Source organism: Xenopus tropicalis, chromosome 10, assembly GCF_000004195.4.
Source record: "Xenopus tropicalis strain Nigerian chromosome 10, UCB_Xtro_10.0, whole genome shotgun sequence".
Classification (NCBI taxonomy): Eukaryota; Metazoa; Chordata; class Amphibia; order Anura; family Pipidae; genus Xenopus; species Xenopus tropicalis.
In genome coordinates, this window is record NC_030686.2 from 26,856,276 (window position 1) to 26,869,866 (window position 13,591).

General features: G+C 38.7%; 1 protein-coding gene across 2 annotated transcripts; it reads right to left on the reverse strand.

Moving 5' to 3' along the window:
* Window positions 1-393: 393 nt before the first annotated feature.
* On the reverse strand, window positions 394-13,117 carry chmp6 (charged multivesicular body protein 6). 2 transcript variants are annotated; one of them, XM_012971507.3, is made up of 8 exons: window positions 12,436-12,737; window positions 10,308-10,417; window positions 7,107-7,194; window positions 5,720-5,806; window positions 4,964-5,029; window positions 4,357-4,437; window positions 2,957-3,011; window positions 394-2,849 (listed from the first exon to the last, which is right to left on the reverse strand). In XM_012971507.3, exons 1-8 carry the CDS (start codon window positions 12,508-12,510, stop codon window positions 2,797-2,799), a joined length of 615 nt encoding a protein of 204 aa, XP_012826961.1. In that variant the 5' UTR covers window positions 12,511-12,737; the 3' UTR covers window positions 394-2,796.
* Between the last annotated feature and the right edge of the window lie 474 nt (window positions 13,118-13,591).

Here is a 13,591-nt window from a genome sequence, read left to right on the forward strand (position 1 = left end):
CAAAATGGAAAATATTTCTGGAACAACTAGAAGTTAGAGAAAAAGAGAACATTTATGCCATACTCTATAACCACAATACTTCATAAAGGACTTAATACAAAGTGATCCGGCATAATCTTAGATTCTAGATCTAGTTTTAGATATATGTAAGTTGGTAATGACAGATTGTTTAATATTATAATTTCTATTGGCAATTTATATATCCATGTTATTTTTATATAATTTTATCCTATATGGATACTTCGTATTTTGCTTGTTATTTTATTCAATATAATACAAAATAAAAAAAAAATAGTTAGCTCTTTAGATTCAAGCATGGGGGCACTAAATATTTTGTCAGAGTATAATTCAGCAACACCTAGCAATGTTAGACTATACTGATAACACACAGTATTTAATAAAGCATTTTTAATATTTAATATGTACAGGAATCAGACATGATCTGGAAGCAAGGTGAAAAGGATCAATCTGCTCTTCGTTGTTAACTGGCACAAGGCTACTGCCACCATAATAAGGCACTCCAGGAATTTGGTTTTGAACAGTATAACTCAGTATCTTGCATAACTCAGCATTCAACGTCCCTAAAGTCAAACATTCCCAGCAGAATACTTTTTCTTGGATGGCCAATGAGGTAGGGTAGTGTTGAGCATAAGAGTCTTCAAACAATGTATCCATAGATATCCATTTAATGGTGAAGTCTGCCTAAGGTTCCTGGTACAATGGCATTTGTGTCACCAAAATTCTTTTAGGGAGAGCAAACGGAATTCTTCACTTCCCATGCACAGACAAACAGACAAAGCCATGATTGCTCAGAAGAGCAGAATCTAGGGCTAGCTGTATCATTCAAGTAAATGGGGGCAGCTACTGTTGAAGATTTTAATCAATATGGGTTTTCTTGAATGGTCTGCTGCAATCAGGAACTCCTATGTGTCATTACCATCACTCACAGTGACCTAGTGTTAGCGCTAGATATCAGAATCATCCAGCAAGGAAACAGCTCGCTCTTCAGTGGATTTGGCAAAAGATAGAATTGCATATGTCATTAGCCCAGTATCCCTGTTTGTGTTGAGATACCCATATTTGTGTATAAACAGAACAGCTTACTTTCTTTTATTTACACAAGCCTTGAACTGGAGGCAAAAATCATTAACAAAAATAAATAAAACCTCAGCACCGACCGATTTTATTACCGTCGCAGCAGAGGTTTCCAGGCTTGCTGGGTTAGACCCACTCTTATTGATCCAACTACTGGTTAAGCTCCTAATAGACTTCCAAGAGATAAAAGCATAAATGGAAACATGGTCTTAACTTCAATCCTTAGCTGAAATATTCCAGTCGTATTCAAGTGAAAGAAAATGTAACCCTAATATATGACAGCAATATAAACACTGGTGTAACAGCTACAATGCTATACATTCAAGGGTATCATGCATCAAATAAGCAAACTCTCCAATACTCTTGGCTTTCAGACTGCTTCTTCCTTTTGGGTCACATCAGTAACTGCTATGATTACTTGGTATAGTACCAAGGCCAGGAAATAAGCACTCAAACCAAATCTCACACCAATTATCCACTGCATCACATGCCCCTAAACAGGTTAGCCCTATAGATTAGGAATCACTGTCTTTCAGAATCATTTACATCATGCATATGGAACTACATATTTGCCCCTTTTGTTCTACAAAAGGCATTATGTAATTAGGAATTCCTGTTTTAGGAACATTGTATCAGATTAAAGTAGGTGGCTCCATTATCTGCCGTCTTCGCAACTGCCCTAGAAAAGAGTTACTCTGATCATATAGGGAATATTTACTGCTACAGCCAATATAAACCAAGCAGATATTTAACCAATTTCAGAACTCAACTAGCTCAATGGGCTTTAGATATTTATAGGGAGAGGACAGAGTATGGTACATACATGGTTGAGTTAGCAATCAATGTCTGTTTAATATGGGTACCTTAAGGCTGGATTTGTAAGGCTGGAATGTTGGAGGGAAAAAAAGATTAACAAGGGATGTCCGACTTCAAACTACTGGACTTGAACTCTTAAGCCCTGTACAAAGACACGGGGTGATTAGTCGCTGCAACTTCGATCAGCACGCGATTGGTCGTGGCAACTAATATTAATATTTCATATATTAAATTAGTTAAAATCAGTGTGATAAGTCACCACAGCCACGTTTTTAAAAGTTGCGGTGACTAATTGCCCCATGTGTCTTCGCCCTAACAGAGGAAACTCCCTGTGTCTAATCAATAAACAGTAGTGGTTTGTCTAATGGCAGAGACCGCATCCTGGAGTGCCTTATTTATCTTTGCTTAAACCAAAATGAAAAAAGCATTCCTGTAGAAATGGTACTTGATGGCAGCAAAAGACCAGTCAGTCTGCCCCATTTATATTTCATATTTGTATCTCCTTTGTGCCACAGAGAATAGTCCTTTTAAAACACTGGTACTGAGGTAAAACATAATTGTAATACCAGTTAAAAAATGTAAATAAAAAAAAAAACTATTAACTATTTTTAATTATGCTAGAAAATTGTTTTTTAATCATAAAATCCAGAGAATCCTCTGTTCCAGAAGAATATTACAGAGGACACAAAAAAAAACTAGTTCAGATGCCCAATGTTTGGATGAAGTTCTGTTTGTGTATAGGCAATTCGAGCTAACGTTGCACGGCCCTCAGGCTCTGCCGTGATGCCTCACACTGGAGGGCAGGTAAAGTAGTTGTGTGTTTCTGCTCCATACCTTCACCCTGAATACTTGAGGTTCATTTGTCACAAGTCACAGGACATACAGTTAAGATGCAGCAACCAGCTGTGGTTTGGGCTTGTTCTTGACAGCTTGTTTCTCTGTTAAGAAAAATGTAGTTTTGGTAAAGGGAGTCATATCAGGTGCCATGAGCTAAATCCCATTTATGGAAGGATAGAAACTCCTTGCACAGCCACAATATCCTTACCTGGTGTAGTGTCTGGAAGAGGTTCTGAAGGAGCCTCCGGAAGCTCCAGATCTTCCTATAATAAATATATAATATTGCATGTGAGTCTATTAAATCCATCATTTTGTTTTTGCAGTAAATCAAACTTGTCTGTGATGTAAATTTTGTACAGCAGGGAGCCAGCTATTCATTATATCACTTTATTTTATGCAGACACAGAAGAGCGTTGATTCAAGCATTGGGGCTGATTCTCAGCCTGTGTTTATCTGCAATTGTAGCATAAGCTTTAGGTCAGTGATTCCCAACCAGTGGCTCGTGAGTAACATATTGCTCCCCAACCCCTTTGGATGTTGTTCCCAGGGGCCTCAAAGTAGGTGCTTATTTTTGAATTTCTGGCTTTGAAGCAAGCTTTGGTTGCATAAAACCCAGGGTAAAGCCAAACAGAGGCTCCTGTAGGCTGCCAGTCTACATAGGGGCTGCCAAATCCAATACTAGCTTTTATTTGGCACCCCAGGTATGTTTTTTTCTATCGGTGTTGCTCCCAAACACTTTTTCCATCTGTATGTAGCTTGCGAGTAAAAAAGGTCAGGGATTTAGGCATTATTCGCATTAAATGAAGGGACTGTAGTACTTAAGAGGGATACTGCTTAGTACATTACTTCCTGAAGCATTATTGCTGCAGCAGAATTAACTACAATATCACTTAATTTGCTTTTATGAGTATTAACCCTTTGGAATGTCTTTGGCAATAAATCATTTGTTATTTATTTTGGAAGAACTTCTGACATCCTATTTTTATTTCTATACAGCACCAGAGAGGTATAGCTGCACAACACCATCTGTCTTCCACCTCCACTCAGCAAGTGCCCATATGGTTAAGAGGGTCCAATATCTACCATCACTAGTCTGGATATCTATGCAAAGTTGTTTGTATAAATGTGTTTGTCTGTATTATGGTATAATATAATATATACACACGTGTATGTATGTATTTATGTTTGTTACTTTGGAAGTGAGCCAGAAACCACAGCTCAATCATTCCTGCACCGTTTATTATTTACTGTTCTTGTGATGCACCAAACTGTGTTCACATTGGTTACACAAATTGTTTTTGGTGCCAAAAATTAGAGAAGGGGTTAAATCTGCTCCACCGCTGGTGACAAATCTCCAGAAAATGCTTTGCTACTGTCAATAATGTAAATTGGCAATGGGAAACCACATGTGGTGCTTCGTTTTACAAAGCCACCAGAAGTTGCCTGCGAGGAAAGCTTTCACTGGAGACTTGTTGCCTTCTGTAGCGAAGATTTAATCGCGGGCTACAAATTTCCCCTTCGGTCTTAAGCATGAAACCAGAGTTATTTTTTCCGATATGGTCTTTAAGAAGGATATGAAACCAAGCTTGTAGGTTAAATGCCCCTCACCTGAGTGATAGCTTCTAGTTCTTCTAGAATTGCCTCTTCATCCTCAGCAGTCAGGCTTCCTGAAAGCATCTCATCAATTTGCTGCAAAAAGATACAGATAATATTCAGAATCTTATTTGCCAGCAGTCTCCCCAAAAGAGCAGATATTCTTGGTGAATGACAAGTTGGTCTGCAGTTAGTATTTATTATTAAAATTAATACGAATGTATGGTTTTGAAAATGATTACATATAACTAATTAAGGTTACAATCACTTTCAGGAACACTGTGGGTCGCCGTATACTACTCCACATATATGTAAAAAGGAAACCGTAGATTTCTAGAGCTCCATTCGGAAATGTCAAGTAAATTTGTGTACTTTAATCAATATCTACCCGTAAAGCTACCTCTTGAGTTAAAAAAGCCTGTAAAAAAAACCAATTCATTTATTTCCTCCTTTGGGATATTTTATCTGGTTCAGCCACCAACCAGGTGAGACTGGAACCCTAAGAAGTTTAGAAAAGGCTCAGAGAATAGGATATATTTCAAGTGTATTATTGTCACATCTATTTAGACGTGAATATTTTAGAACACAAATCTTTCTTGCGGATCAGGCAAGTAGCACTTACCCTTTGATATTCAATGCCATCTTGCGTTTCTTCCATGATCCTCTCGACTTCCTCAATAGACATGACCTAAGGAGGAGGATATAATAATTCTGCTTTAAGTAGAATGTAATATTAAAAGGACTGTCATGATTTTTATGGTTTAGTTTTTATTACTAAATTACACTGTTTACATAGCAAATAATTCACTGTACCATTTCATATTGTATCTTGAACCAACAAATGTATTTTTTAGCTGTAATATAGGTTTGTAGGCGCATTGTGCTTTCAGAAGGAGCCAGCGCTACACATTAGAACTGCTTTCAGGTAACCTAATGTTTCTCCTACTCCCATGTAACTGGAGGAGTCATGACTTGGGTAAGCCAGACTTGAATTTTTACTATGGAGTGCTACCTTCCCATTGTTCTGCTGGGGGGGGGAAGGGAGAGGGTGGCATCACTCCACCTTGCAGCACAGCAGTAAAGAGCAACTGAAGTTCAGTCATCAGACACATGGCTGAGAGCACCTGTGAAACTAAGAATATGTCTAGCCCAACGTCAAATTTTAAAATGAAGTATAATAAAATCTGTTTGCTCTTTTGAAGAATATATTTCAATGCAGGATTCTGCTGGAGGAGCAATGTTAACTAATGCATTTTGTAAAAAACGCATGTTTCCCCATGACAGAACTGCTTTTATCTACCGCAGCATCTTCACCAGTAGCAGCTTACTATGGAGCCGAGGTAGGATAACACAGCTGTTCCACAACATGGCCACTTACCTCATGCATTTTCTTCAAGCACTCATTGCCCACTTTCAACCCTTCAATAACTTTCATTTCAATTTGGGCAAACTCTATGTCTTCAACCTGTAATATAAAACCAAGCTTTAATAAAGCAGAATTCAACTCAAGTCACAACTCTGAGTTCATCTATAAACATTCATTTTTGTATCTCAGTAAATGTCAGTGAACACAAAATGCAGCTATGGGTGTTTTTGCAAAATGACACTACATCACGAGGATCCTAAAGTACTAGTTTTACAGATCTGAAGTTGATAACATGCATTTACTTCTTTTCACTTGCTCTAAATGTAACTGATGTCTCAGCATGCTAAAATTTGTAAAGAAGTAAAGAAGAAATGTAAAGAAGTTGTTAAAGAAACAAAACAATGACATAACCACTGAGATAGTACCCACAGATATATATATAAAAATCAAAAAGAAGGGAAGCAGGCACTCACGTTTCCATAAGCTCACAGGTGCCTGGGTGCAGTATACAAAATTGTATAGAACAAAAGAAAAATAGATGCCGCACTCACAGGTCTTAGTGAAAATAAAGAAAATTTATTGTGTCAGACTAACGTTTCAGCTGTGTCCACAGCCTTTCTCAAAGGCTTTTCCCTTTGAGAAAGGCTGTGGACACAGCCGAAACGTTAGTCTGACACAATAAATTTTCTTTATTTTCACTAAGACCTGTGAGTGCGGCATCTATTTTTCTTTTGTTATATATATATATATATATATATATATATATATATATAAATATCTGCAATAAGTACTCCATTTAAAAGTGCAGAACAAATACAACATGATATTTGAAATAATCCATTGGCATTTGCTTCTAAAAGCAGTTATCAGAAAAATAAAAAATGAACCAACCACAGGGGAGCAACTAGCTAGGCCAGAAGCCAGGACTTCCAACCCTTAGCTACCTTTGGCTGGGAGGTAGTACCTGGAACCTTAATCACCTTCAAAGGGGAGGAAAGTGATGAAGGCCAAGCATTCCTATCAAAGAACAACCATATGATACATTTATTTTTAAAAAACCAACCTGTATCTACAGTGTTTTGGAAGCTGAGCCTGTGTTTTATTTAAAGCAGTGTAATACAGAACCATATCCGAGACACAAGGCCCAACAAAAAGCTTCTATTACTCTGTGAAAGCTGTTCCTTTTTATCACAGAGTACACAATGTTTGATCTTTGATAGGAATGCCTGATTTGCTAGCTTAGCACTCTAAACAATATATAATTAGTCACAAATGCTAAAAAAAATAAAGACCATCTAGGCCAACACTAGCATAAAAGAGCGGTATCAATACAGTTGGGTCTCTAAACATACAAATAAATAACTTATAATAACTTAATAATCTAATACAGCTGACATACCATTTTCTCCAGGTTGCTGATCTGGTTATCGGTTTTCTCCAGAAGCTGTTCCTGGTATCTTTTCTTCTTTAGCAACAGTTTGGCTTTCCTGGAGGTAAGAAGCAGATATGATCAGTTAATGACTGAATTATTACACATGGTTGCAGTATGGTTCAATAGTTGAGGGACACTGTTAGCAAATGACTTGAGCCAAATGCACCAAAGGAGAAGGAAAGTCATTTTGGCATATTACAGCCAAGATTTGCCACATTAGTGAAAGCTAGAACACTATATTTATTCTGTAGAATGCTTTACCATACACGAGTAAAGAGCCCTAGAAGCTCCCTCTGTTTGTTTGTTTAAGATAGCAGCTGCCATTTATAGGGAGGGGGAGCAGGAGAAGAGAGAGAGAGAGAGCAGAGAGCTGCGCAGACTCAGCCCCAGGGATGATAGAGAAGAACATGTTTACACAAAAGCAGACTGTGTTTCTTTTGATAGAGGACTCTCATTTCTGTGAGTGCTTATGGCTGTATATACATACTTAGTTTTACTTAGTTTTTACCTTTCCTTCTCCTTTAAAGGACAAGGAAAGATTAATTCATTGAGGGATGATGCCAATGGATTAAATTGCCATGTTTTTCCCTGGCTGGTGCTCCTTTTCATAAAAGGAAGGTCCATCTTTGCTGAGGGATGCCTTGTGTAGGAATGGGCTTGAAAATGTATTATAGTATAATATCATATATATTAATATTATAGTATAAATTTCTGATTTTATTATACAGGCATGGGATTGGTAACAGAAGCCAATTATCCAGAAAGCTCCAAATTACGGGAAGGTCATCCACAATAGACTTACCCCACATACTTTTATATCTTTCTAAATATATGTCATATATTATATACATATATATATATATATTATAAATTTATGTCATAGCTTGGAAACTGCTACAAACTAATTCTTACTGTATATACAGTGGTGTGAAAAACTATTTGCCCCCTTCCTGATTTCTTATTCTTTTGCATGTTTGTCACACAAAATGTTTCTGATCATCAAACACATTTAACACAAGATAACACAAGTAAACACAAAATGCAGTTTTTAAATGAGGGTTTTTATTATTTAGGGAGAAAAAAAATCCAAACCTACATGGCCCTGTGTGAAAAAGTAATTGCCCCCTGAACCTAATAACTGGTTGGTGCCACCCTTAGCAGCAATAACTGCAATCAAGCGTTTGCGATAACTTGCAACAAGTCTTTTACAGTGCTCTGGAGGAATTTTGGCCCACTCATCTTTGCAGAATTGTTGTAATTCAGCTTTATTTGAGGGTTTTCTAGCATGAACCGCCTTTTTAAGGTCATGCCAAAACATCTCAATAGGATTCAGGTCAGGACTTTGACTAGGCCACTCCGAAGTCTTCATTTTGTTTTTCTTCAGCCATTCAGAGGTGGATTTGCTGGTGTGTTTTGGGTCATTGTCCTGCTGCAGCACCCAAGATCGCTTCCGCTTGAGTTGACGAACAGATGGCCGGACATTCTCCTTCAGGATTTTTTGGTAGACAGTAGAATTCATGGTTCTATCTATCACAGCAAGCCTTCCAGGTCCTGAAGCAGCAAAACAACCCCAGACCATCAAACTACCACCACCATATTTTACTGTTGGTATGATGTTCTTTTTCTGAAATGCTGTGTTACTTTTACGCCAGATGTAACGGGACACGCACCTTCCAAAAAGTTCAACTTTTGTCTCGTCGGTCCACAAGGTATTTTCCCAAAAGTCTTGGCAATCATTGAGATGTTTTTTAGCAAAATTGGGACGAGCCTTAATGTTCTTTTTGCTTAAAAGTGGTTTGCGCCTTGGAAATCTGCCATGCAGGCCGTTTTTGCCCAGTCTCTTTCTTATGGTGGAGTCGTGAACACTGACCTTAATTGAGGCAAGTGAGGCCTGCAGTTCTTTAGATGTTGTCCTGGGGTCTTTTGTGGCCTCTCGGATGAGTTGTCTCTGCGCTCTTGGGGTAATTTTGGTCGGCCGGCCACTCCTGGGAAGGTTCACCACTGTTCCATGTTTTTGCCATTTGTGGATAATGGCTCTCACTGTGGTTCGCTGGAGTCCCAAAGCTTTAGAAATGGCTTTATAACCTTTACCAGACTGATAGATCTCAATTACTTTTGTTCTCATTTGTTCCTGAATTTCTTTGGATCTTGGCATGATGTCTAGCTTTTGAGGTGCTTTTGGTCTACTTCTCTGTGTCAGGTAGCTCTTATTTAAGTGATTTCTTGATTGAAACAGGTGTGTCAGTAATCAGGCCTGGGGGTGACTACAGAAATTGAACTCAGGTGTGATAAACCACAGTTAAGTTTATTTTTTAACAAGGGGGGCAATCACTTTTTCACACAGGGCCATGTAGATTTGGAGTTTTTTTTCTCCCTTAATAACGTAAACCTTCATTTAAAAACTGCATTTTGTGTTCAATTATGTTATCTTTGACTAATAGTTAACGGTTTTTGATGAGCAAAAACATTTAAGTGTGACAAACATGCAAAAGAATAAGAAATCAGGAAGGGGGCAAATAGTTTTTCACACCACTGTATGTGACTACTGTATACATAGTTAACATGTACGACTAATCTCCCCGAATGCCTTTTGCACTGCCAATGGGAAGGCACACAGAACATTCTGGATGTATTAGCTGCAACCTATAGGGCTTTTACAAGTAACTCTGTACATCTCATGCCACCTGCTAATGTCATCTAAAATGTAAACAAGTAGTCTATCATATCATTGTGCTGGGTTGCTAAAAAGCTTCCCAAGACTCAGTATATTTGCCATTTGCATGAAAAAAAGCAGCTCTAAGGGTGATGTCACATGTGGATATGTCACCCTGGTTAAACCCGCACTACCGCATCTGACAAATCGCTAGGCGCTTTCCCACCGGCAGCAAAGTAAATTGCTGGTGGCAGATTTAACCGTGGGTGCCATCACCCTTATGCTTAAGATCCTTAGCAGTGAGTCTTGTTATAGGCAAGCTATGCCCCATACCCAACATCAGCACAAATGTCTTATGAATAACCTTGTTTCCAAAAAAGTTGAAATGGGGTAACTTGCAAATCAAGCTTACCATTTTGTCATTTATTTTCCATCACCACTGGACTACTTCAACTCTAATGCATTCAGATCATATTTACTAGTTAAAATGAACTGGTGACTAGGACATTTCTTACTCTTTTTTGCCATCATGGAGTAACTGCTTGGCCAACTCCCTCTCCCGTTGCAGCTGCAGTGTGATCTTCTTCTGGTACTGCCTCAGCTTGTCTCTCTGTTGTTTAAGTTGCTGAACAGACATAAGGACAACAGTAAGTATACCTTTATTATTATAGCAGCATCATACTATCACAATATACACACACATATACACATATATATGTAACTAATATAGAAATCATGCATAAATACAACCAAACTCTGCAAAGAAAATCTTTTTCACAGGGAATATACTGCACTGAAGGAAATTTTAGGAATCCTGCAAATGAGTAACATATGAAATATGGGCAGTGCTCCCCTTGATTCTGTTTTCCCAGTGGAACAGGATAATCAGATCAAGAAACATCAAGTTGATTTCTTACATGACTAATGACTAAAGTCCAACTGGTATCCTGGAGGCTACAATTCTGTTAGTATATACTTCTTTTTATAGTATAACAAATATAAGATGGGGGTGCATCATGCCTTCCCATTTCAGAATTTTTAATGGATAAACACATCCACTTAGGTCTTCCACTTATTTTGGTCCTAGATCAATACTTTGAGGCTAAACGTGCCATCTTTTGCATTGCTCCTGACTCTGAAATATTCCAGATTAATGGAATTGAATTGTTTGGGTGGCCAGTAATCCAATAAACTCTGAGCAGCACCGTGCTGTTAGATATCCAGCAACAAGTGAGTTTCACTGCATGACAGTAGCAACTGATCCTGCTTCATGTTTCTCTCCAACAGATAAAAGAGATACAGGCTAGGGAACTCTGGATCTACACAGGTTCAGGTTACATATCCAGACAAGGTGATTAAAGGCTAATCTTCATTAAACTCTAGTTCAATTAGTGGACTGGTCATGGGGATTTTGTGAGGCGAGTAATAATTTTAGGGCTATGACACACAGAGCTACTTAGTAGTTACTTGTCACAGCTACAAAGCACAATGTACTCAATGGCAACCACAGCATCTAAAAACCTGGTCTATAACACTTACAGTTCAGGTTGATTAAAGCTAATTTCTTTCCATGGGTTACTTTATTAAGGCTCTTACACAATGGTGCCTGTATATGTACTTCACTTCCTTTAAAGGAGACTTGGGGTTAGGCAAACTACATTTTCCCATGTGCAGGCCCACACAAATAATCCCCCATAAGGGAGGGCAGGAGCCAATGCCCTTAGTGGTGCAACTAAAGCCTCAATAGAATGCTATTTTTTTAGAGCACAGAATAGCTTTACAATTGTCCACAATCTACATCAGCTATATGCAACTTACATGTATAGACCCAATCCAGCAATTAAGCAAAAGCAAAGGGTACAATAAATATATTCAGTGTCACAGGTTGGCAATGAATAAGCACTGAGGCAAGGCTTGCATTATTTTGTCTTATAATAAATTTTACTAGTGTCTTTAGTTATACAGGTATTGGACCCCTTATCCGGAAACCCATTATCCAGAATGTTCCAAATTACAGAAAGGCCATCTGCGTAAGCCTCCATTGTAACCAAATAATTCACATTTTTAAAAATGATTTTATTTTTCTCTGTAATAATAAATAAGAACAGCCCTATTGGGTTTATTTAATGGTTAAATGATTCCCTTTTCTCTGTAATAATAAAACAGTACCTTGTACTTGATCCCAACTAAGATATAATTACCCCTTATTGGGGGCAGAACAGCCCTATTGGGTTTATTTAATGGTTAAATGATTCCCTTTTCTCTGTAATAATAAAACAGTACCTGTACTTGATCCCAACTAAGATATAATTACCCCTTATTGGGGGCAGAACAGCCCTATTGGGTTTATTTAATGGTTAAATGATTCCCTTTTCTCTGTAATAATAAAACAGTACCTGTACTTGATCCCAACTAAGATATAATTACCCCTTATTGGGGGCAGAACAGCCCTATTGGGTTTATTTAATGGTTAAATGATTCCCTTTTCTCTGTAATAATAAAACAGTACCTGTACTTGATCCCAACTAAGATATAATTACCCCTTATTGGAGCCTAAACGGTCATGTTGGGTTTAATTACTGTTTAAATCATTTTATTAGCAGACTTAAGGTAGGAGATCCGAATTACAGAAAGACCCCTTACCTGGACAACCCCAGATCTCGAGCATTCTGGATAACGGGTCCAATACACGTAAAATAAGCCAGTAGAAAAGAACATGATGAGAAATGTAAGATGTCCCTAACACTCTCAGGGTGCTGTAGTGTAAGCTCAGGACCCTTAAATATAAAAATGCAATTGGTCTGTTTTTCTGGCTTTATTAACTGGTAAATCTCCCATCAGACTGCCCCCTGGCACAACTGGAGGGTGTATGGTGGAGAATACATGGGGCCTGGCCATACAGATTCAGGATACACAATCCCCCTCTAACAAATGAATGATATGGAGAGGGGACAGGACTAAAGCACAGACTGCTGATGGGAGCGGCCCAATGGCCATACAGACACTATATACACACAATGTACACACAATATACACACTATAACAATATGGGGATCAGTGAGATTTAAGCTTAACACAGAGTGGAACTAGCAGCAAGGGAGAGGCACTAGCCCATTAGTTACTGGCCCCGCACTAGTATATAGTAATTGATACAGAGTGATGTTAGTACTGGGTGGGTGGGTCACCCAATCACGCCCAGAGGGGATGACAGACCCCATGTTGCCCCTCCTCTCACCAGCACAGCTTTGTCTTGCTCAGTGACCCGACTACGTCGTTTTCGGGCGAAGAGATTCCCCATGTTGGTTCCCTGTCATCGGTACCCCGCATCCCCCTCCCGCCCGCGGCCTCCGAGCTGGGATTCCCTGCACACTACCGGCTTAGGTACGGAAGCTGCAAGGATTCAAACTCAATCCAATGACGACAAACGTTCGCATTCTGGGAAATGTAGTCCTTAGTGTGAAATGAAGGCTTCGTTTCTGTGGAGAGTTTAGAGCCGCATGTAGTAAAGCAAAGCTGTTCCTGTAGTGCAAGTTCCCAGAGAACCATTACATTACATAATAACTTTCGTGCAGTACTATGTCATAAAGTTTTAGGTAAAGGTAAATGTAAAAGTAGAATGTCATTTCAATTAATTTGGCCCCTTTTCTACTACAGTGCCTAGGGTTTCTCATCTCTAGAGGAGCAGTGGCCGCCACATAGGGTTGCCCCCTGGCTGGTTTTGGCATGGACAGCCAAAGTCTGTCTGGGTTATAACTGCCTGGCCAGTTTTTTAGTTTGGGAAAATTAGCCAGGACTCACC